At 38.8% G+C, this 26462-nt stretch overlaps 1 protein-coding gene across 3 annotated transcripts in view; it reads right to left on the bottom strand.

Moving 5' to 3' along the window:
- Positions 1 to 4897: 4897 nt before the first annotated feature.
- The window catches only part of LOC139751184 (uncharacterized), an 86174-nt gene continuing 64609 nt past the window's right edge, over positions 4898 to 26462 (bottom strand). For all 3 annotated transcript variants that reach the window (XM_071666333.1, XM_071666353.1, XM_071666343.1), the window contains 2 exons: positions 22499 to 22711; positions 4898 to 21190 (listed from right to left, as the gene is read on the bottom strand). In XM_071666333.1, coding sequence (XP_071522434.1) covers positions 20237 to 21190; positions 22499 to 22711 — 1167 coding nt within the window. In that variant the 3' untranslated portion in view covers positions 4898 to 20236. The remainder of the gene's footprint in view (positions 21191 to 22498; positions 22712 to 26462) is intronic.

Genomic DNA, 26462 nt, shown 5'->3' with positions numbered 1-26462 from the left:
TATACCGGGGTTGACGTGCTGTCAATGGATTGAATCAGGGCATGTGAAGCGTCTGGGGTAAACCATGGAAAGCTGTGTAGGTATGTATATTTGCGTGTGTGGACGTGTATGTATATGCATGTGTATGGGGGTGGGTTGGGCCATTTCTTTCATCTGTTTCCTTGCGCTACCTCGCAAACGTGGGAGACAGCTGCAAAAAAAAAAAAAAATATATATGTGTGTATATATATATATATATATATATATATATATATATATATATATATATATATATATATGGGGAGGTGATAACAAGTAGTGGTGATGTGAGAAGGAGATGGAATGAGTATTTTGAAGGTTTGTTGAATGTGTTTGATGATAGAGTGGCAGATATAGGGTGTTTTGGTTGAGGTGGTGTGCAAAGTGAGAAGGTTAGGGAAAATGATTTGGTAAACAGAGAAGAGGTAGTAAAAGCTTTGCGGAAGATGAAAGCCGGCAAGGCAGCAGGTTTGGATGGTATTGCAGTGGAATTTATTAAAAAAGGGGGTGACTGTATTATTGACTGGTTGGTAAGGTTATTTAATGTATGTATGACTCATGGTGAGGTGCCTGAGGATTGGCCGAATGCGTGCATAGTGCCATTGTACAAAGGCAAAGGGGATAAGAGTGAGTGCTCAGATTACAGAGGTATAAGTTTGTTGAGTATTCCTGGTAAATTATATGGGAGGGTATTGATTGAGAGGGTGAAGGCATGTACAGAGCATGAGATTGGGGAAGAGCAGTGTGGTTTCAGGAGTGGTAGAGGATGTGTGGATCAGGTGTTTGCTTTGAAGAATGTATGTGAGAAATACTTAGAAAAGCAAATGGATTTGTATGTAGCATTTATGGATCTGGAGAAGGCATATGATAAGAGTTGATAGAGATGCTCTGTGGAAGGTATTATGAATATATGGTGTGGGAGGCAAGTTGTTAGAAGCAGTGAAAAGTTTTTATCGAGGATGTAAGGCATGTGTACGTGTAGGAAGAGAGGAAAGTGATTGGTTCTCAGTGAATGTAGGTTTGCGGCAGGGGTGTGTGATGTCTCCATGGTTGTTTAATTTGTTCATGGATGGGGTTGTTAGGGAGGTAAATGCAAGAGTTTTGGAAAGAGGGGCAAGTATGAAGTCTGTTGGGGATGAGAGAGCTTGGGAAGTGAGTCAGTTGTTGTTCGCTGATGATACAGCGCTGGTGGCTGATTCATGTGAGAAACTGCAGAAGCTGGTGACTGAGTTTGGTAAAGTGTGTGAAAGAAGAAAGTTAAGAGTAAATGTGAATAAGAGCAAGGTAATTAGGTACAGTAGGGTTGAGGGTCAAGTCAATTGGGAGGTAAGTTTGAATGGAGAAAAACTGGAGGAAGTAAAGTGTTTTAGATATCTGGGAGTGGATCTGGCAGTGAATGGAACCATGGAAGCGGAAATAGATCATAGGGTGGGGGAGGGGGCGAAAATCCTGGGAGCCTTGAAGAATGTGTGGAAGTCGAGAACATTATCTCGGAAAGCAAAAATGGGTATGTTTGAAGGAATAGTGGTTCCAACAATGTTGTATGGTTGCGAGGCGTGGGCTATGGATAGAGTTGTGCGCAGGAGGATGGATGTGCTGGAAATGAGATGTTTGAAGACAATGTGTTGTGTGAGGTGGTTTGATCAAGTAAGTAACGTAAGGGTAAGAGAGATGTGTGGAAATAAAAAGACCGTGGTTGAGAGAGCAGAAGAGGGTGTTTTGAAATGGTTTGGGCACATGGAGAGAATGAGTGAGGAAAGATTGACCAAGAGGATATATGTGTCGGAGGTGGAGGGAACGAGGAGAAGTGGGAGACCAAACTGGAGGTGGAAAGATGGAGTGAAAACTATTTTGTGTGATCAGGGCCTGAACATGCAGGAGGGTGAAAGGAGGGCAAGGAATAGAGTGAATTGGATCGATGTGGTATACTGAGGTTGACGTGCTGTCAGTGGATTGAATCAGGGCATGTGAAGCGTCTGGGGTGAACCATGGAAAGCTGTGTAGGTATGTATATTTGCGTATGTGGACGTGTGTGTGTATACATTGTGTATGGGGGTGGGTTGGGCCATTTCTTTTGTCTGTTTCCTTGCGCTACCTCGCAAACGCAGGAGACAGCGACAAAGCAAAAAAAAAAAAATATATATATATATGTATACTTATTATATTACACTTTGTCGCTGTCTCCCACGACCAGCCTCTGTAAAAATGAGAAAACGTGGTTAACCAGCTTCATAGCCAGCTGATAAGCCACAAAGGCTTCACTTCCAAAACTCTACAACAGGGTACCCCAACAAGAAGTTCTAATCTTTTCCAATCTCCTCCCACATGACCATCCTGCAGATCACAGTGTGAACATTCTCTCATATGCACATGGCCTCACAATCACAACATCATGACACTCTTAAGACAACAACACATACACCATTAAATTACACAAATGAAATACTGGCCCATTTCAAACAGTGTCTGTATCCCTCATAAAAACAATCATCACCCACTTAACATTGAAAAATATGAATCTAACCAGCATCCTATAATCCTGGATGATCAACAAATGCAACCACACTAACTTTTACATATGACACACACAACATTTACTCCCCACACTACAAACATCAACACAAAGGCCATAAACAAAATAAACACCATCAGAACACTTACAAGCACAGGTTATGGATAAGAAAAAGAATCTCTGTGTTTCCCCTACAAACAATTCACCTGCTGCACCCTTAACTACCCCCTATCGATTCAAGAGCAAATACTGTATAACAAAAGTGTATCCTGCATAAAGAAAACAGCACCGAAAGAAGAACTGACCATCTAACAATCACAAACATTCAATGACTGCAAGGCAATACAAAAAATACTTCCAACAGAATCTCACTTCCAAGTGATCTACACTCAGGTCTTTGCAGTTCTGTTAGACCCCTCCCTACCACGCCACACCATATTCAATCGCAAATTCCTAAGTAGACATTAACCCTAAAAGGTGACCTCTGTTTCACACTTCAACAACTTACACTTACAGATCCCATCCCCCCTACCCCAACTCAGGAAGCAGTAAACAACCACCCACCCAAACCAACTCATACTTCACTGTACAAAACATTTCTACCTGAAACTAAGATAAGCTTTCCCATCAGTGCTCTGGATGACACCTATCTTTTCAACATTATATATATAACCACCATATCATGCCCATGATGCAACTTCCATAATGGAGACACTAAACACATATTTATCAGGCACTTATCCCACACAGACATACCCACATCACCACTATTCACGACCTGTTGTACCATCCGGTAAATATGCCTACCTTCCAGAGTGCTAAGGAGCCCAGCAGAAGGGGAATCTGGGATAGGAATGTAAAACTGCATGTATGTATGTGTGAGTGATTACTATTTGTGATTTGTGTGTTATAGGGAGAGTTTTACACTCATGTTAGCTCATCTCTTAACTTTGTATATGTATAATGTTTTTACTTTTATGTGTAACATAAACACACACCAGCCTGAGCACCTTTTTATTGATCAGCCCTGGGGGAAGTTAAACAGGTGGGTTGGCTGTGGGCCAACTGCTACACCAAGGATTCAAATTCAAGTGTGAATCATGGCTCAAAATATTAACCATACCACAGAAGCATGTATGCACGTAATTACCTATTTGTACCATACTGGGAGGGATTTTACTCATGGGGCCCCATCTATTGAACTTTCTCTATAATACAACTTATACTTCTGTATGCTATGTGGATTAATCACATAGTTTGTCATTTTGTTCCATTTATCTGTCACTCTTATGCTATAAAAGTACTTTCTCAATCTTTCTTAACAATTTTCTTGCTATATTTCATGTTATGTCTTCTAGTTGTTCTTTCCTTACATTTCTCTAAGAAATGTTCACCATCTACATCAATCTGCTTTAAAAGCTTGAAGGTTGTGATCAGGTCACCCCTTACTCTTCACTCCAACTCACTGGGGATGAGGCTTTAGCTGTCTTTCAATGAAAAAACAATTTTGAATGTGGATAAAAGTGAGGTTATTTAGTCTAGCAATGAAAAAGAGAAGTTATTTTGTTGTGTTAGTTTGAGTGAAGAGAAATTCAAGAAAGTGGAGTGTTTTAGATATCTGGGAGTGGATATGACTACATATGGAAATATGGGAGAGGGCAAAGGTATAAGTAGCTTTGAGGAATATATGGAAAGAGAGGTCACTATCTTTAAGGGCAAAGATGAGTATGTTTCACAGTATAGCAATATCATTGGTGCTAAAGGGATGCAGGACCTGGGCCTTCAACAAAATTGTAGAGAAAAGGATGAAATAATTGGAAATGGAATGTTTTTGGACAGTACGTGGTGTGAGGAAGGTTGGTGGAATAAGAAATAATAGGTTAAGAGAGAGGTGTGGTAGTAAGATGCATATATATGAAAGAGATAAAAAAGGTGTGCTAAAATAGTTTGAACATAAGGATAAGATGAATGACAAAAGGATAACCAAGAAGGTATACATGTCAGATGTGGAAGGAACAAGGAAAACAACCAAAGAGGAGGTGGAAGAATGGAGTGAAAAAGGCTTTGAAAGATCATGACCTGAATATGCACGAGGGTGTGAAGCATGCTAGGGATATTAGAGAGCTGGAGTGATGTGGGGGATAATGTGCTGTACATGGTCTGAATCAGAGCATATGTGGGGGAAAATGTGCTGTTAATGGTCTGAACTAGGGCATATGAAGCAGTCAGGAAAATCCATGGAAAGGCCTGTGGGGCCTGGTTGTGGTATCAATGCATTATGCATGACAGTTAAAGAGTGGGATGTGTGTGAATGAGGCTATTTCTTTGCTCCTAAGACTATCTTGCTAATGTGGGAAATGACAAACATTTATAATTAAATTATCTATATTTTTTTCTTTCTATTTTCTCTTCATACCTGATTGCTATTTCCTGCATTGGCAAAGTAGAGTCATGAACAAACAAAGAAAAGGCCACATTCACTCATATCCACTCTCAAGCTGTCATGTGTAATGCACCAAAATCATTGCCCACTATCTACAACCAAAACCCACAAACCTTTCCATGGTTTCCCCTGGCTGCTTCATTAGCTCTGATTCAGTCTTGACAATATCTATACCCCTGTGTAAGATATCACTCTGATTTAATTCACTTAATACTGTGCACACCTTTCATCCTCTTGTATGTTTAGTCCCTAGGCACTCAAATTTTTTTTCAGTCTATCCTTATACTGTCCCCTCTACTTCTGACATATATATCTTCTTTGTAAACCTCTCTTCACCCATTCTTTCCATGTCCAAACCATTTTAGCAAATCCTCTTCAGCTCTCTCAACTATACTCTTCTAATTACCACACCTCTCTGTTACCCTATCATTTCTTGATTAACCCTCCTCACACCACATCAAATATTTCATTTCAAACACACAACCATCCTCAGTACATTCCTACCTATAGCCCATGCCTTACAACCATACAACATGGCTGGGACTACTAAACCTTCAAACATAACAATTTTCACCTTCCAAGACAGTGACCTTTTTTTTCTTCCACATATTCTTCTTTCTTCCCAGATCCTTTACCCCATTACTCACCCTGTGACTCATCACCAACTTCCATTATTTCATTCACTGCCAAGTCCACTTTCAGATATCTAAAACAACCCACTTCCTCCAATGCATATGTACATTTTCATACTTACTTGCCTTCATCCATTCCCAGAACCATCCCGCCCTACAGGAAACAGCATTGCGACCCCCCACTTAAGCAAGGAAACACCAGGAAGACAGACATAAAAGGCCACATTCGTCCACACTCAGTCTCTAGCTGTCATGTGTAATGCACCAAAACCACAGCCCCCTATCCACATCCAGGCCCTACAGACCTTTTCATGGTTTACCCGAAACATTTCACATGCCCTGGTTCAGTCCACTGACAGCATGTCAACCCTGGTGTACCACGTCATTCCAATTCACTCTATTCCTTGCATGCCTCACACTCTCCTGTATGTTCAGACCCTGATTGCTCAAAATCTTTTTCACTCTACCCTTCCACCTTAAATGTGGTCTACTGATTCCCCTTGTTCCCTCCACCTCTGACACATAAACCCTCTTTGTCAACATTTCCTCACTTGTTCTCTCCATATGTCCAAACCATTTCAACACACCCACTTCTGATCTCTCAATCATACTTTTTTTTTTACTTCCACGCATATCTCTTACCCTTTCACTACTTACTTGATCAAACCACCTCACACCACAAATTGTCTTCAAACATTTCATTTCCAACACATCCACCCTCCTCCACACAACCCTATCTATAGCCCATGCCTTGCAAACATACCCATATTTGCTCTCAGAGATAATGTTCTCTTTCTAAACATTCTTCATTGCCCCAGAACCTTCGCCCCTTCCCCCACCCTGTGGCTCACTTCCGCTTCCATGGTTCTATTTGCTGTCAAGTCCACTCCTAGATATCTTATACAATTCAATTACTCCAATTTTTCTCTATTCAAACTTACATCCCAAATAACTTTTCCTTCAACCCTACTGAATCTAATAACCTTGTACTTATTCACATTTACCCATAACTTTCTCCTTTCACACTTTGCTAAACTCAGTCACCAACTTCTACAGTTTCTCACTTGAATCGGCCACCAGTACTGTATCACTGGCAAACAACAACTGCCCCACTTCCCAGGCCCTCTCATCCCCAACACACTGCATGCTTGCCCCTCTCTCCAAAGCTCTTGCCTTTACCTCCCTCAGGGAATAGAGGCGCTAGGAATGGATGAAGGGAAGCAAGTATGAATATGTACATGAGTATATATTTATTCATTTTATATTTTTATTATACTTTGTCGCTGTCTCCTGCGTTAGCAAGGTAGGGCAAGGAAACAGACGAAAGAATGGCCCAACCCACCCACATATACATGTATATACATACACATCCACACATGCACATATACATGCCTATACATCTCAATGTATAAATATATATATACACACTCAGACATATACATATATACACATGTACATAATTCATACTGTCTGCCCTTATTCATTCCCATCACCACCCAGCCACACATTAAGTGACAGCCCCTCCCCCCACGCATGTGCGCAAGGTAGCGCTTGGAAAAGACGACAAAGGCCACATCGTTCCAATTCACTCTATTCCTTGCACGCCTTTCACCCTCCTGAATGTTCAAGCCCCAATCATTCAAAATCTTTTTCACTCCATCTTTCCATCTCCAATTTGGTCTCCCACTTCTCCTCATTCCCTCCACCTCTGACACATATATCCTCTTGGTCAATCTTTCCTCACTAATTCTCTCCATGTGAACAAACCATTTCGAAACGCCCTCTTCTGCTCTCTCAACCACACATCTCTCTTACCCTTTCATTACTTACTCGATCAAGCCACCTCACACCACATATTGTCCTCAAACATCTTATTTCCAGCACATCCACCCTCCTCTGCACAACTCTATCTATAGCCCACACCTTGCAACCATATAACATTGTTGGAACCACTATTCCTTCAAACATACCCATTTTTGCTTTCCAAGATAACATTCTCGACTTCCACCCATTTTTCAATGCTCCTAGAACTTTCGCCCTCTCCCCCACCCTATGATTCACTTCCGCTTCCAGGGTTCTATCCGCTGCCAAATCCATATATATATAGAGTGAATTGGAACGATGTGGTATACCGGGGTCGAAGTGCTGTCAGTGGATTGAACCAGGGCATGTGAAGCATCTGGAGTAAACTATGGAAAGCTTTGTGAGGCCTGGATGTGGAGAGGGAGCTGTGGTTTCAGTGCATTATTACATGACAGCTAGAGACTGAGTGTGAACGAATGTGGCCTTTGTTGTCTTTTCCTAGCGCTACCTCGCGCATATGAGGGGGGAGGGGGTTGTTATTTCATGTGTGGCGGGGTGGCGATGGGAATGAATAAAGGCAGACAGTATGAATCATGTACATGTGTATATATGGATATGTCTGTGTGGGTATATATATGTATACGCTGAGATGTATAGGCATGTATATTTGCGTGTGTGGACGTGTATGTGTATACATGTGTATGTGGGTGGGTTGGGTCATTTTCTTTCGTCTGTTTCCTTGCGCTACCTCGCTAACGCGGGAGACAGCGACAAAGCAATATAAATAAATAAATATAATATATATACTATATCCCTGGGGATAGGGAAGAAAGAGTACTTCCCACGTATTCCATGCATGTCATAGAAGGCGACTAAAAGGGGAGGGAGTGGGGGGCTGGAAATTCTCCCCCTTGATTTTAATTTTCCAAAATAAGGAACAGAGAATGGGGCCAAGTAAGACATTCCCTCAAAGGCTCAGTCCTCTGTTCATAACGCTACCTCGCTAATGTAGGAAAAGGCAAATAGTATGAAAAATATATATATATCATATATATGTCTGTGTATATTCATATATATGTATGTATATGTGTATATGATATGTATCTGTATATGTATGTATATGTGCGTGTCTGGGCGTGTATGTACATACATGTGTATATGAATGGATCAGCCATTGTTCATCTGTTTCCTGGTGCTGCCTCACTGACACGGAAATGGTGATCAAGTATAATAATAATAACAAAATATATATATATCTATTTATCTATTATCATTATACTTAATCGTTGTTTCCCGCTGTTTCCCCCTTTTATGGGGTTCCTGCAGCTTTAAGCATGCACTTCAAGCAAAAGCACAAAAATGACAGACTCCTCTGGAGTTAGAAGGTCTTGATAACACTACTCCTTCCCATCCACTGATGGTAGATAATTGCTATATATATCAACATTACCCTCCTCTGTGTATGATAAAGCCTAATATAATAAAAGTTTCCCTGTAAATACACATATAAGAAAATTAACACTGAACACCTAGCAATGAAATTCTTTTCAAATTTCTCACACACACATGCAACAAACATAACAATATGGGTTACCATCCTTTTCCAATGAACCATGAACATTTCACTTACTGCTTGGGTTACAGTACCATAATTCTTGCAAATGAAGCTAATGAGTATACCATCAATAACTGCAGAATCCTGCTTACAGTTAAGTATACAATATCTTAGGTTTGTTTTTACACATTTCCAAGCCTTCTTGAAACAGTCCATAGATACAATTAACAGGAGTGCATATGTTTGTACATAGAGAATACATTTCATAAATAAGCCAGTTTGAAGAAATCCCTTTAGCAATTTCTGTTATAACAAGTTTCTACACTTCATAAACTTACCTGCAAAATGCCACACAAATAGCCAAACCTCATAAATTCATTTTGTCTTTGAAATATCATCATAGTCATAAAACATCAACAGCATACAGAAGTGCAATACCTTGGAATTTTCTCTTACATAATTCTATAAAGATAAATTTTGTAATCAAAATATTTCTAACTCTTTCTTGAGCACATGTACATCAAAATGTTTACGTATGTAGTGTATTCAGCACACATCAGAATTCTATAACCAGCTATACACATAATGATAATTTACATTTACAAAGAAAAAATTAGATATGCTATAACCACCTTATTAGCTTTTCACTTTACTTCCCAACCATTCTAAATCATGTATTATGCAAGATCAAACTAAATAAATGGGTATGATAGGAGCATCTAAGCAATTATTTAAAGCTAAAATAAATATTCATTTACCTCTAACATTTGTACTATATCATCCTTATATTTTACATATTGTTTTGGTAAATATAGTGTTAATTTTTGTGACAAAGCTGTCATTTCTTATGATAATGTTCTAATATTAACCAACTAGTTGAATAAGTAAAACCAATCATCTGAGATAATCAGTATTCATAATTCAGTATAATTCTTCATAAAAGTTAATGCACACAAGACGAGCTGCACAAATGAAAATACTAGAATAAACAACAGAAACTGGAATAAATCAGCAAATCAAGACATATTTTTCCTTCTGGCAATATAATCATCCTCTATTAATTTTTTCACATTTGTTTGCCATTTCCAGCATTAGCATGGTAACACTGGGAACAGATCAAAAGAGGCCCACATCCATTGTCTAGCTGTCAAGAAAAGCACTGAGACCACAGCCACTTATCCACAACCAGGCCCCATAGACTTTCTGTGATTTCTCCCAGCTGCTTCATATGTCCAGGTTCAATCCACTGACATGCAACACACTGCTCCCTGTATACCACATCACTCCAGTTAACTCTACCTCATGCATGCATGGTCAGGCCCTGAGAACTCAAAATCAGAAAGTTCTCACTCCAGCCATCCATCTCTAATCTGGCCTCCCCCTTTTCCTTGTCCCCTAAACTTCTGACACATACATCTCTTTGTTAACCACTCCTCACTCATCCTCTCCATACATCCAAACAGAACTATCAAATAACCATTTACTGGCAAAGACATCTCATTTCAGTCATTTTTCCTTTTCTTACCAGGGATTATCATATTATCATTACCATTATTATTATCATACTTGATCGCCATTTCCCGCTTCAGCGAGGTAGTGCCAGGAAACAGACAAAGAATGGCCCATCCACTCATGTACACATATATATACATAAATGCCCATACATGCACATATACATACATATACAAAGACATATATATATATATATATATATATATATATATATATATATATATATATATATATATATATATATATATACATATTCATACTTAATTGCCTTCATCCATTCTGGCGCTACTCCATCCCACATAAAACAGCATTGCTACCCCCTGCTTCAGCAAGGTAGCGCCAGGAAAACAGACAAAAAATGCCATATGACTCAAAAACATTTTGTATCATGATTTACATCTCTCAGTATTACTTTTGTCTTGCATACAGTATACTTCTAAACATATGTACCTGATTTTTTTCTGCTTTGTATTTTTGACATATATACAACATTTACATGTCAAAAGAAATAAATTTTTTCAATACACTCCTACAATTTAAAACATATCAAAGTAATACTGTCTTCAGATGATGATAAGTGATGAGAAATATCACTTTTAACCAAATATAAATTTCAAATTCTAAAGACTGATAAAAAGGAGTTGGCACTACATCATATCATGGCACCTATAGCTTATCTCAAGCTGGAACTGAAGTGTTGATTAACATAATACATTTCAACTAAGTTTAATCAACTACTACATAAATGTCCATTAGCTAGAGTATACACCTGTTTATTCAAAATCATACGATTATGCATAGTAATAGGAGATTTATGCATCCAAGGGTGGGGCTAGGGCCTCTGGTTTCAAAATCATATCATAAGCAAAACATTTCAATAAACATTGATAGTTATTATTTCAATTTTCTGCTATAACTAAAGAAGTAACAAATGCCAAATATAATTTGATAACATCAAACTCTGGCAGCAGCAGCAACAGTAGTACCTCTAGATAAAAATGTGCAAACTAGCAGCATCTTATAAAGACAGAATTCAACATTCTTGTTATACACTAAATTCAAAATTTTATAATTATATAAAGTTCTCAGTAATAAACAGCAACAGTTAGATATTGAGATCAACACACATTTATACATATAAAAGCTGAGGGAACAATAAAAATTGCTACATAAAATATTTTTAACATTTCTCATGTGACAAGTAATGAATCATGCTTTTTACATTTCTCATGTGGCAAGTCATGAATCATGCTCCTGACTAATTTGCCACAAACCAGGATCTCTGACATACAATTGCAATCCTCTGAGTAGCAAAGTTCTAACAGCACCAGAAGAGCAGCAGCAGTGCATATTACACAGCTTAAAGTTTTCTGGGTCTTTTTTCAAATGCTTACTGCTTAAAAAGAATATGAAAAACAGAAAAGAAAGCCTAAAATTCCATTCTGAATTAATTAATTTTAGATTAAACGAAATGGTACAGGAAAAGCCTTTTTGATGTAACACTCAAATATCACCAGGATTAGTAACCAAGGATCAGCTGTAATAAAATAATCAAAAGAATTAAACCTGTTGACATATTTCACATTCTCCAAGTCAAGATAAGTCTTAGGGTCTTCACATTAAATTGAACAGTTATACACATTCATCTATCTGTTTATATCCTACATACTTTCTTCCACTGCACAATATCTGCAAATGATAAATCCAGATTTGTTTGTTGAAAAACCCTCTTATACTTGCAATATCCTTTTGCCTGATTTGTATACATACGTCAGTTCCCAGTATTCCTCCTCAATTAAGCAATCCTCTTTACATACCCTTACTACCTTAAAAGTCTATCTTGTACTTCATCAACACTTCCTCCATATCCATTCCGATTTCTTCATTTACTTCATCCAACCTCTTCAGCACAAGTAAAAACCCACTTTAAATTTCAAATCAGAGCTTGCATCTTACTGAGGATTCCATTGTCACAAGCCCCCTTTATAACATCAGAGAAAACTGTGGGTTGTCATCATATCTTAACAAATCTTCTCACATCTGATGACTCACATCTGTCCTTTAATCTTTTTAAGGCTCCAGCATTTTACATGTCTTTTAGCACTGAGTCCAATATGTCCTTTTCCATTTTCATGTCCTTTTTGAAAGTTCTCCTTCACTTAACACTTTAACTCCTTTGTCTGAATCATGGACGTTTTGCTGTTCTTTGCACCTATAATTTCTATGCACAATTAATGGCATGTCAGCCTTGTCTAATCTCAAAATCATATAAGGAATCTATGGTATCATCTAAAGAAAAAGAAAATAGATATGGTATTTCCTTTTCCAAAACTAAGTATAACTCACTACAAAAGATATCACTGTCCTTAGAATATAAGTAAGGTTCAACCTACAAATGCTGTCATTACCCTTATGATTTCAATGATCAGAAATCTGAGCTTGCCAAGGTTTGGTATACATGTTATATCCCCAGAAATTTCATTCAGTTCATCCCAATGAGTTACAATCATGGCAATCTAATACTTAATCAAATAATAGTATAAATACCACTCCAGCTTTTGTTACAAAGCAGAAATGGACAAATAATCTGCCAGTTAAATTGGCTGTCAAAAGTGTATAAACACTTCTAGCTTATGCACAAGAACCCCACACATCTAAAACCAGTTACTAAAATGTATCTTCAGATAAAAAACAACAATCATTCATCCAAACTAAAATGAAAGAGTACAGTCCCTTTAGATTAATTTTTTTTATACAAACTTACTGATCTTTAATGTTTACAATATCTTAAACAATGTAACTACTCCCAGTAGAAGCAGCAAAAATATAACTATAGGAGAGGAGGAAGTAGATTCCAAGGATTTCAGGACTACTACTCTTTGCCAGTTAGCAGGATTGGGGTTAAGGACACAAGATTTGCAAGATCAGTTCCCTCAAAAGACTCATGGCTGTATGCACTGAATCCACCCTGTGTACAAGGAAAAAGAGTCAAAGATAATGGGCAGATAGAGAAAAATAAAAATGTTATTGTAGTATCTAACTTAATTTCAGGCACTGTAAACCTCAGGCACTGTAAACCAATGCAATATATCTTGTACTCATATCTTTTGTCTTACAAACTTCTCACTTTGAGTTAAGGTAGCATCAAGAATACACACTCAAGCTTTTGAAAAGAAATCCTCTTTTCATAAATTCAGAATGAGATTTCAAGCCCTCTAACTCCCACCCCTATTGGTTGCCTTTTATGGTGTGTAGGAAATATGTGGGAACTAGTCTACCTTCCAAGTCACCAAGAATATATTCCTTTTATAATTCATTTTCTAATGTATTAAATCATTACACAGGCAAATCTTTCAAAAATATATGGTTTCTGACTAAAGAAGCTTATATAAGTTCCAGCAGTAAACTTTCACAATAAATGACAAAAAGGATATGACACTTTCACTTCAAATTTGTTCATGCCGTAAACAGCATTAGCAAGTCTACCATAGGGACCAGGGCATCCCTGCCCTTTCAGTTAGCCTATAGGGTTGGGGACCACATTTCAGCATGATCAATTCCTTCTAAAGATGTATAAGTAACAAATGGAAATAGCCTTTTTATATCAACTATCATGGCAGAGGCAGAGACATACCCTAATCATGACCATCTTGGGTGAAAGAAAAAGAAAGAATAAGAAAAAGAATAGTCAGTTATAGCTCCTTAGGTCAAGACTTGAACTACGTAATAGCTCTTAAAGGTAGAAGGGTTGCAAGAAGGAAAGACGAAAAAAAAAAAGAGACTTCCATGGTTTTGCTATGCAAGGAAAAAAGGAGGTATCAACATGGTCAATCCTCATGTGGCTAGTCTCCACACAGAGTCTTTGGGAGGCAGAAACCAAGTGTATACCATGAGTCCAAACCTCAGTTTTCGAAGGGACATATACAGACACCTCATGATGGCAGAGGCCAAAATGCTTTCAGCAGAACAATGAAAGGGTAACATTACAGAAGATGGAAAGGAATCGTTGAAGAAAAGGTGACAGGTGGAGAAGTAACAGGCAAAAGGCTTTTGATTCCACTTTGCCTTTGGCGGAGTTTGAAGAAGAGACATCCAGTCTACAAACAGTACTCCATACTAGAGTGAATAAAAAAGCCCTGAAGATATGGAACAGCTACTCACATGGCTCCTGTACAACACTCCCAGCTTCTATGAAAAAGATTTTGTAATGTTTATCTTGAGGGTATTTCTTGGTAGAGTGGAGGAAGTGGCCACAACCAACATGTAAATGTTTTTGCAGGATTGAATGGTAGTGTTCTAACAGCAGGAAATGAATGACATTTATAAAGTGATATGGGAAGAAATGGGGTTTTTGCACTATTCAATTTAACCAGGTTACTTCTTCCTCACTCTGGTGTGCAGCACAAGTCTGAATTAAGAAAGGAGATAAATTCAATATGAGAGAAAGAGTGAGTATCAGTGATAGGAAGGGAAGGAAATGAGTTGAAGAATGAGAAACAGAATCATCGATGGGAAAGTGAATAGGATTACTGAAGAAAGACCATAAAAAGATTGACGTACAGTACATGACAGAACAGAACCTTGATGTATTGACTATAGCAATGGACCAACTGAAATGGAAGCTATGCTAATGAGAACAGATAAAAGCAAAAAATCCAAAGGAAAGAAGTTTGCAAAGGTATTGAGGACCATAAAAAAAGATTCATTAAAATCCCTGAGAGAAGGACCAGAGGTGAGTCATACAGGAGAGAATTCACCAGTAGACCTCACATCATAAAAGCCATATTGACAGCCTGAAAGAAGGGAATGGGATTCTAAAAGCTAAAGAAACGTGAAAGTTAAGAAAAGTTTCAAAAACTCTGAAGATAGTAGAAGCAAGAGCACTGGGGTGACAACTGGAAGGATGAGAATGGTTTTCCTATTAAAACAATATCCATACCTGAAGCAGTACCTTACATATATCAAGACATAAAACTTTATATTTATTACAAATCCTGTACATGTACCGCAAAAAAATTAAGGGATGACATAAGTCATCGTGTGAAAGACAGTGTTAAGTTCCTGAGCAAGTTCAGGAGAGTGAAAGGAAAAGTCAGCATCTTTAACAGCAAAGATAGAAATTTTTGTAGGTCATGAATGTAAATGAAATGAAGAGATTGGATGCACTTGAAATAAAATGCCTATGAACAATACATAGCATGAGGCGAGCTGATCTTTTGAGAAATGACAATTCAATGTCTTAAGAGGCAGATAGATATGTATGAAAGTACAGTAACGGATATTCTAAATTAAATGCCTGAGGAAAATGTGGCTTAAAGTAAAGTTGATCTTTAGGAAAATGGCAGTCAGAAAGAGGTGTGCATAATCTGAAAGAAAAAGCCAACCAGGAAAAGCTGAAATGGAATGAGGATATGGAGCAGATGATTGATGCAAGGATGACAATCGGGGAAGCAAGGGGAAGGGAGAGACTGAAGAAGAGCTGGAAGGATAGAGTAAAGGAGACTTTAGGTACTGGTACTTGGAAGCTTGAGGAGGGTGTGTGTTAGACAGCAAGAAGTGGAACAATTTGGTATAGGGGAGGTGATGTGCTATCAGTGGAGTGAACCAGGGCACACTGAAGTATCCAAAGTGAATGAGTGTGTGGGCTGAACCTGGGAACATGAAGTAGTCATGGGAAACCTTGGAGTAACCTATGGGAACTAGGCGTGAATGGTAGACTCTAGTTTTGGTATTTCATATATGACAGCTAAGGACTAAATGTGTGCAAGATCACCCTCTGTTTGTTCCTAACGCTACCTTTTAAAGGCAGAAAGACAATTGTATACAAAAATTAAATATCATTCTTTAATACTTATTCACCATCTCATTCCTTAGCAATAGGAATAGACAAAACAATAGCCTCATTTGCAAACATACACTCTCTAACTGTCATGGATATAAATAATGCATCAAAATAATGCCCTACAGACAACTCTGTGGTTTCTCCCTAAATACTTCATGTGCCTAGGTTCAACCCACTTACAGTATGTTGTGCCCTGTAGATCAAATTAATCCAATTCATTTTACTCAATACATGCCTCTCACTTTCCTGAATGTTATCCCATCCTACAGTACTCAAAGCTTCTTTCATTCCACCCTTCCAGTTCTGCTGAGCTCCCCTCCCACTTGTTCCTTCCATATGTGACAAATAGAGCCTTTTAGTCAGTCATTCTTTGCTCTTCCTCTTATGTCCAATTCAGTTTTGTACATCCTGGTAAGTTATCTTAATCAGAGTAAAATCGCCACCATATCTCACTTTTACAGTTTTATTTCTTACATGATCAACTCACTTCACACTACATACTATCCTTAGGCATTCATCAAAACACTTTCACTCTCTTCCATTCTTTTGCATGCAGGGCCCAACACTCATATCCATACAAAAGTCAGGACTATCATACTTTCAAATATACCCATCGTTGGCCTGAGAGCAGTAATCTCTCCTTTCACACACTCTTCAATGCACCTAAGACCTTAGCCCCCTCTTAACCTATGACTCACTTTAAGCCTCATGGTTCCATGCACTGTCACTTCCAATTCCAGATACTAAGGCTTAAGCAATCCACTTCCAATAGGTCCTGCCCATTAAAACCATCCTGTCCCCCCCACCTACACCTCATAACCTTACCTTTGCTCATATTATCTCTTAATGTGAGAATTAAACTTGTTCTCCCTAAACAAGAGGTGTCTCCAAGGCAAACAAATAGAATGTTTTAAAAATACCCAAAGGATTTATCAATGTCAATATTGAAAATTTCTTTACAGTAGCACTAACATTGCCAACAAGAGAAAAATGGACTAAAACTTAGGGGTCACAGGGTTAATCTGGATTAAGAGAAATATTTCTCTACCAATGACATTACTGATACGTGGAATAAGCTCCATGAAATTGTTGTTCACTGCAACACCCTTATCAACTTCAAAATCAGGCTTAATCATCACTTGTCACTCTCTGGTATTGAATAATTCATTTAATAAGTCATAAATCATAACATAGAAGTATATCATGCTACCTTCTCGACCAATGATCTCTCCTTAGCTATGCTTTAGTAAAATACCAACATTAGTTAACCCATGTCACCTGCTTTGAGAAAGAAATAAGAATTACTGCATCATTCTTCACCATCAGGAATAATATATGCATGGTAAATCGAGAGGTTAGAGCCCAATGTTATCCTTACTATCGTCTTTATACTGCAAGAAATAGTGAATATGTATGAAAAAAATAATACCTTCCAATAGCAAGGATTCGAACCCAGGACCTTTTGCATGGTATTCGGGAATGCTCTCTCCCTCTCTCTCTCTCTATATATATATATTTATTTATTTATTGTACTTAGTTGCAGTCTCCTGCGTTAGCGAGGTAGCGCAAGGAAACAGACGAAAGAATGGCCCAACTCACCCACATACACATGTATATACATAAATATTTGCCCACACACTTGCATATACACACATATACATTTCACCGTATACATTCATATGCAGACATATACATACATAGATATGTATACATTCATACCTGCTGCCTTCATCCATTCCTGTCGCCACCACGCCACACACGAAATAGCATTCCCCTCCTTCCAGCGAGGAAGCACCAAGAACAGGCAAACAAGGCTACATTCATTAACATTCAGTCTCTAGCTGTCATGTGTATTGTACCGAAACCACAGCTCCCTTTCCACTTCCAGGCCCCACAGACCTTTCCATGGTTTACCTCAGATGCTGCACATGCCCTGGTTCAATCCATTGACAGCACATCAACCCTGGTATACCACACTGTTCCAATTCACTCTATTCCCTGCACGCCTTTCACCCTCCCATATGTTCAGGCCCCAATTGCTCAAAATCTTTTTCACTCCATCCTTCCACCTCCAATTTGGTCTCCCGCTTCTCCTTCTTCCCTCCACCTCAGACACATATATCCTCTTTGTCAATCTTTCCTCATTCATTCCCTTTATGTGTCCAAACCATTTCAACACACTACATATATACTATGGATATGGCTTTCTTTATTACGATGTTAAGGCTTTAGGGCAATCAACAGCAAGTGGCTTTAAAGCCTATGTGATGTTTGGACAGTGGGGGAGGAGGGGAAGTTCTTACTGAAATAAGATATCTTGTTATCCATGGGGATGGGAAAGAAAAAATACTGCCCATGTATTCCCTTCATTTTCTAGAAGGTGACTAAGAGTGGCACGAGTGGGGGGAAACAAATCCTTCCTTCCTGCATCACTTTCCAAAAGAAGGAACAGAGCAAAGAGCAAAGTGAGGAATTTTCCCCCAAAGGATCAGTCATCTGTTCTTGACGCTACCTCACTCGCACAAGAAATGGCGAGTATGTATGAAAATAAAAAATATATGTGTGTGTGTGTGTGTGTGTATAAATAAACTGTAATCACTTGGAGATGTAGCAGGTCAAGAGAGGATCAAATATCCTCATTTAGAGGCAAGTGATAAGCTAGGAGAGAATCATATATCCTCATTTCATGATGAAAGACAGATGAGCTGCATTGATGTTTGGTTAGGGAAAGACAGGACCAAATATCCTCGCTTAGTGAAGGAAGATAAAAAGGCCACACGGATGTGAGGTACAGCATGAGAGAACCTAATATTTTCATGTAATGGTGGAAGATGGATAAGCCATGTGGTAGGGCAGGAGAGAATCTGAGATTCTCATTTGGTGGAGGTAGATAGAAGAGCCAAGTGATTATTTGATAGAGAAGGCAAGGAGCAGATATCCTCATTCATCCTCTTCTACTGTTCACCAATACAGTTTTGCTTAAAAGATAATCAGTGACATCCTTATATTTACACATCAAAAAACGTTTTCTGGTTCAACACACTTTCCTTTTAAGTTTTCATAAGCATTTTCCATATTGCACATGGAGGAATTCCCAGTAACATACCTAGTCATGGTGAATATGCTAACACTCAGTTGTGTTTAAAGTGAAAAGCACACATCAATATGTATGTCTTGCTGACAAACACTTCTTGAAAATAAGTAAAAACTAAAAGAGATTTCTTGGTTTACACAGTCTATGAAACATTTTCTAACAATTGCAGCCAATACTACCAATATTCTCCTGAAAGCTATGTCTAACAACATGATACTAAAAAAGTAGTTCTTTTAAATTGCAATAATTTAGACATGCTTTCAAAAAGTGTGTCACACACATTACTTCACCATGGAGAGCAATGTAAAGGTAATACTATGTAATAAAATGATTTTAATTGGTCTCATGATAGCAATCCCTAAATGTATTTAGGTATGGACTTTCAAGTAATTTCTCCCTTTCCATTTAAAAAATAAGATAATATCCTAATCTTCAATATTTCCTGTTTCTCCTTTAATTATTTTCTCAATTACCAAGGGTTTTACTCGCTGCAAGCTTAAGACAATATAATGTTTTTCCAGGAAAGACTTAGAAATTAAGATGAACATCGTGGCCTGTATCATATCACATATATGAACAAATGAGGTTTGGCTATCTCTTGGATCCTTCAGTTTGCTTTACCATTCATGATGTCTTCACCATTTTTTCTCAGAATTATACATAAGCTGTAAGTAGATGTTCTTATTATATAGATATAGCACACATAAAAGAACTTCATAAAATGGCACATGAATTATTTGTCAATGTTACACAATATTACTTTTCCTTCGTACATAATGAATGAAAATATTTAACTTTCTTGAACTTTCAGGAAGTCTATTAAACCTAAGGATCTAATGACTCACTTATCCATGGAAAATTATCAAATGTCTCCTCAAAGTCATTTTCATCAAGTGGACTAAAATTACTATTATTGGATAGCAAAGCACCATTAATAAAATTATTTTTACCTATCTGCCTTTCAGAATTCACAGCTTGATGATAGCTATGGCGCAGATTTCCAGTACTATTGAAGCTACTTTTCTTTGGTGTACTTGTTACCAAATCACAGAAAAATTCTTCTTTCAAGTTTTCACACTGTTCAAGAAATGTTTCCGTCAGCTGTGTGCTATCTGGCTGAGCTTTGTGAGCTGCACTGTTGCTGGTGCGAGATCGTGGCAAAGCTGCCTGACCATCCTTAAGTTTCCTCTGACCGCTTAGAAATTCATCGCTAGCACACTTCTTGTACACTCCATTCATGCCACTGATAACACTAGAAGCAACATTCTCTGCAGCAGCTGCTGCTCCAGCTTGCTCCTCATCCTCCACTGCTGTCCATCGCGGTCGTCTTTGTCCTCTGACATTGACAAGAAGTGGTGACACTGCTGTGGGCAGGGCACTTGCACTTACAGCTCCCTGTGAGCGTACCCGTCTGGGAGGAGGTCCACCTTGACCTCGAGCTAATCTTAGCAAAGGACTCTGGAGGAGGGGAACAGCAGCACCATTATGACCACTTGCTGAAACACTTTTAACCAAAGAGTCATGGTGACCTAGTCTGCCAGGGTGGAGTAATGGTGAACTAGCTGATCGCTGGCCTGGCCGCCAGCAATTCTGGTCCTTGTTAGGTGGCTTGAGGAGGGATGGAGTTGGAGAATTATGTATTGAGTGGTGAGTGGTATTCAATTCATCACTTGCACCAGCTACAACCTTTTTTGGAGTACTTGTCAAACCACCAAATTCATGGAAGCTCCTCCTAGTTTTACTTTCTATATACTCTTCAAGTATTCTTCTAGGGCATATCTGAAAAAAAAAATTAGTTAAATATTACATATACAAGTTTGTGTATGCATATGTATATTCTATCTATCTATCTATATCTCTGATGCTAGTTCCCATCAAAGGGATGGCCACAGCAAAAGTTTCCATTTACCCCTGTCCTGACATGCCTCCCTTGCAAGATATATAATATATAGATGCAAGGAAAATATGTGTTGAGGAGAAACTATTAGATACATATTGATGAAAACCCCAGTTGATAGCATGATTATAAAGGCTGGATGGTAGATGATAGGTTGGTGAGGGAGATATAAAGAACTATAGCTGAAGGTACAGAGCAAATGACAGATGATAAAGATTAAAGTGTTCAGGGGTTTAGGTATATCATATGAGGATGCCTGAAAATGATTATGGGAAATTCTGTGTTTGAAAGAAGAGAGCATTAGCTTCACCTGATGAATCAACTTGGAGTGCAAAATAAAAGATAAAGATGTGAATATTTCTGCATCGTGTTTACTTCAATTTGGTACACATCATGTAAAAAGGACTGGAATTAAAAATTACACATGCTAAAGACACTGAAAGTAATGCTTAACCAGAGACTTAAGCAGAGACTTACATTTTGCCACTTAGATTGCCAGACACAAAACAGAAAGTGATTCCTGTCCTCTTACATATTTAAGCAAACTGAAAAATATGGATAAATGGAAGTTGTACAACTAGGGATTACCAACCACACTTTGTTTTGCAAAAACTCTTCAGTCTCTCTATCTGTCAAAACCTATGACACCAAGGGGTGGCCATGGCAAAAGAGTTTCCATGACTGTTGAACTACAGGCTCGTTCCCAATGTTTGTACCATCTACTTCTACCTAATGTGTCCACCTAATATTCCTGCCCAATGTTATGACCTGCTACTCCTACCTAATGCTCCCCTTATGCTCCTTTGTACTACCTAATCCACATAACCACTCTACATCATACCCAAACCAAAAACATCATATACACCCAAACAAAGCATTTCTTATATGTTGTAGCTAACTCTGCAACAACTTCATGGTGTGGAGAAGACAGATAACCTAAATGTGAGCAGGAAACATGGCAAATGCTATCTTACTGTAAATGTATGAGAAGTTGCAAAATACATGAATCATTAGTTCTGGTCAAAGCATATCTTGCAATTTGTTCTCAGTTTTTTATGGATAAATTTATAATGAAGCAGCTATTCAATTCAAACTTAATCTGATTAAGTTCCCTATCCAAAAATGACATGCAAAATTTCCTATGCAGTAATGTTTTCCAACAATTTACTGTCATGCAATAAAACACTCACCTTTTTCTCCTTAACATCATCAAAATCAAAATTTTGGAAGAGTTCTTCACGTTGCAGTTGATAAAAGGAGTGCAATCGAGCCATGGGATCACGACGAAGAAGGCTACTTATTAATGATCTCATAGCATTAGATGCACAGTCTGGAGGTTCATACTCGTACTTTGACACAGCCATGTTCATTGTTATGTGATCATCAAAACCACTCACTGGATACTGAAAAATATATCAAAAGTACATTCATATAAGAGATTAAGAAACAATCTGTCTAACTATATCTAATTTGTAATTTCTTAAAACTAAAGCAGAATGGAGAAATAAAACCCTTATCTAATGCTGGTTTCCCTTGCCAAGGCTGATATGAGTGAATTCGGTGTAAATGAATATGTTTCCTTCAGAAAAGAGGGTTTACAACATTCTCTGCCAACACCAAGTCTTCCTTTTGATGAAAATTCTGTAGTATGTTGAGTTTTCAAGCAGCAAAAAGTTTTTACCAAGGATGTAAGGCATGTGTAAGAGTAGGAAGAGAGGAGATTGTGATTGGTTCCCAGTGAATGTCGGCCTGCAGCAGGGGTGTGTGATGTCCCCATGGTTGTTTAATTTGTTTATGGAAGGGGTGGTTAGGGAGGTAAATGCAAGAGTTTTGGAGAAAGGGGTGAGTTTGCAGTCAGTTGTTCACTGATGATACAGCTACAGTGGCTGATTTGAGTGAGAAACTGCATAGATTGATGACTGAGTTTGGAAAAGTGTGCAAAAGGAGAAAGTTGAGAATAAATGTGAATAAGAGCAAGGTTATAAGGTACAGTAGGATTGAGGGATAAGTTAACCGGGAAGTAAGTTTGAATGGAATAAAACTGAAGGAAGTGAAGTGTTTTAGATATCTGAGACGACTTGGCAGCGAATGGAACTATGGAAGTGGAAGTGAGTCACAGGATGGGAGAGGGGGCAAAGGTTCTAGGAGCAATGAAGAATGTGTGGAAGGGGAGAAAATTATCTTGGAGAGTAAAAATGGGTATGTATGAAGGAATAGTAGTTCAAACAATATCATATGGTTGCAAGGCATGGGCTATAGATAAGGTTGTATGGAGGGTAGCTGTGTTGGGAATGAAATGTGTAAGGACAATATGTGGTGTGAGGTGGTTTGATCAAGTTATTAATGAAAGGGCAAGAAAGATGTGCGGAAATAAAAAGTGAGTGGTTGAGAAAGCAGCAGAGGGTATATTGAAATGGTTTGGCCATGTGGAGAGAATGAGTGGGGAAAAACTGACAAAGAGGATATATGTGTCAGAGGTGGAAGGAAGGAGAAGCAGGAGACCAAATTGGATGTGGAAGGATGGAGTGAAAAAGATTTTGAGTAATCGGGGCCTGAACATAAAGGAGGGTGAGAGGTGTGCAAGGAATGGAGTGAATTGGAACGCTGTGCTATATCGGGGTCAATATCTTGTCAATGGACTGAACCATGGCATGTGAAATGTCTGGGATAAACCATGGAAAGGTCTGTGGGGCCTGGATGTGGATGGGGAGCTGTGGTTTCGATGCATTACTCATGACAGCTAGAGACTGAGTGTGAATGAATGTGGCCTTTTTTGTCTGTTTTCTAGTGCTATCTCACTGAAGCAAGGGGTAACGATGCTGTTTCCTGTGGGGCTGGGTAGCACCAGGAATGGATAAAGGGAAACAAGTATGAATATGTACATGTGTATATATGTATATGTCTGTGTTTGTATAAGTATGTATATGTTTATATGTATAGTATGTATATGTGTGCATATGGGAGTTTAAGAAAAAAAAAATATATATATATATTTTTTTTTTGCTTTGTCGCTGTCTCCCGCGTTTGCGAGGTAGCGCAAGGAAACAGACGAAAGAAATGGCCCAACCCGCCCCCATACACATGTATATACATACGTCCACACACGCAAATATACATACCTACATAGCTTTCCATGGTTTACCCCAGACGCTTCACATGCCCTGATTCAATCCACTGACAGCACGTCAACCCCGGTATACCACATCGATCCAATTCACTCTATTCCTTGCCCTCCTTTCACCCTCCTGCATGTTCAGGCCCCGATCACACAAAATATTTTTCCCTCCATCTTTCCACCTCCAATTTGGTCTCCCACTTCTCGTTCCCTCCACCTCCGACACATATATCCTCTTGGTCAATCTTTCCTCACTCATTCTCTCCATGTGCCCAAACCATTTCAAAACACCCTCTGCTGCTCTCTCAACCACGCTCTTTTTATTTCCACACATCTCTCTTACCCTTACGTTACTTACTCGATCAAACCACCTCACACCGCACACTGTCTTCAAACATCTCATTTCCAGCACATCCATCCTCCTGCGCACAACTCTATCCATAACCCACGCCTCACAACCATACAACATTGTTGGAACCACTATTCCTTCAAACATACCCATTTTTGCTTTCCGAGATAATGTTCTCGACTTCCACACATTCTTCAAGGCTCCCAGGATTTTCGCCCCCTACCCCACCCTATGATCCACTTCCGCTTCCATGGTTCCATCTGCTGCCAGATCCACTCCCAGATATCTAAAACACTTTACTTCCTCCAGTTTTTCTTCATTCGAACTTACCTCCCAATTGACTTGACCCTCAACCCTACTGTACCTAATAACCTTGCTCTTATTCACATTTACTCTTAACTTTCTTCTTTCACACACTTTACCAAACTCAGTCACCAGCTTCTGCAGTTTCTCACATGAATCAGCCACCAGCGCTGTATCATCAGCGAACAACAACTGACTCACTTCCCAAGCTCTCTCATCCCCAACAGACTTCATACTTGCCCCTCTTTCCAAAACTCTTGCATTCACCTCCCTAACAACCCCATCCATAAACAAATTAAACAACCATGGAGACATCACACACCCCTGCCGCAAACCTACATTCACTGAGAACCAATCACTTTCCTCTCTTCCTACACGTACACATGCCTTACATCCTCGATAAAAACTTTTCACTGCTTCTAACAACTTTCCTCCCACACCATATATTCTTAATACCTTCCACAGAGCATCTCTATCAACTCTATCATATGCCTTCTCCAGATCCATAAATGCTACATACAAATCCATTTGCTTTTCTAAGTATTTCTCACATACATTCTTCAAAGCAAACACCTGATCCACACATCCTCTACCACTTCTGAAACCACACTGCTCTTCCCCAATCTGATGCTCTGTACATGCCTTCACCCTCTCAATCAATACCCTCCCATATAATTTACCAGGAATACTCAACAAACTTATACCTCTGTAATTTGAGCACTCACTCTTATCCCCTTTGCCTTTGTACAATGGCACTATGCACGCATTCCGCCAATCCTCAGGCACCTCATCATGAGTCATACATACATTGAATAACCTTACCAACCAGTCAATAATACAGTCACCCCCTTTTTTAATAAATTCCACTGCAATACCATCCAAACCTGCTGCCTTGCTGGCTTTCATCTTCCGCAAAGCTTTTACTACCTCTCCTCTGTTTACCAAATCATTTTCCCTAACCCTCTCACACATATATATATATATATATATATATATATATATATATATATATTTTTTTTTCTTTTTTTGGCTTTGTCGCTGTCTCCCGCGTTTGCGAGGTAGCGCATGGAAACAGACGAAAGAAATGGCCCAACCCACCCCCATACACATGTATATACATACGTCCAGACACGCAAATAACCATACCTACACAGCTTTCCATGGTTTACCCCAGACGCTTCACATGCCCCGATTCAATCCACTGACAGCACGTCAACCCCGGTATACCACATCGCTCCAATTCACTCTATTCCTTGCCCTCCTTTCACCCTCCTGCATGTTCAGGCCCCAATCACACAAAATCTTTTTCACTCCATCTTTCCACCTCCAATTTGGTCTCCCTCTTCTCCTCGTTCCCTCCACCTCCGACACATATATCCTCTTGGTC

This window comes from Panulirus ornatus, chromosome 1 (genome assembly GCF_036320965.1).
Source record: "Panulirus ornatus isolate Po-2019 chromosome 1, ASM3632096v1, whole genome shotgun sequence".
In the NCBI taxonomy this organism is placed as follows: domain Eukaryota; kingdom Metazoa; phylum Arthropoda; class Malacostraca; order Decapoda; family Palinuridae; genus Panulirus; species Panulirus ornatus.
Note: the sequence above shows the minus strand (reverse complement) of the source record. Positions and strands in the feature narration are given on the sequence as shown.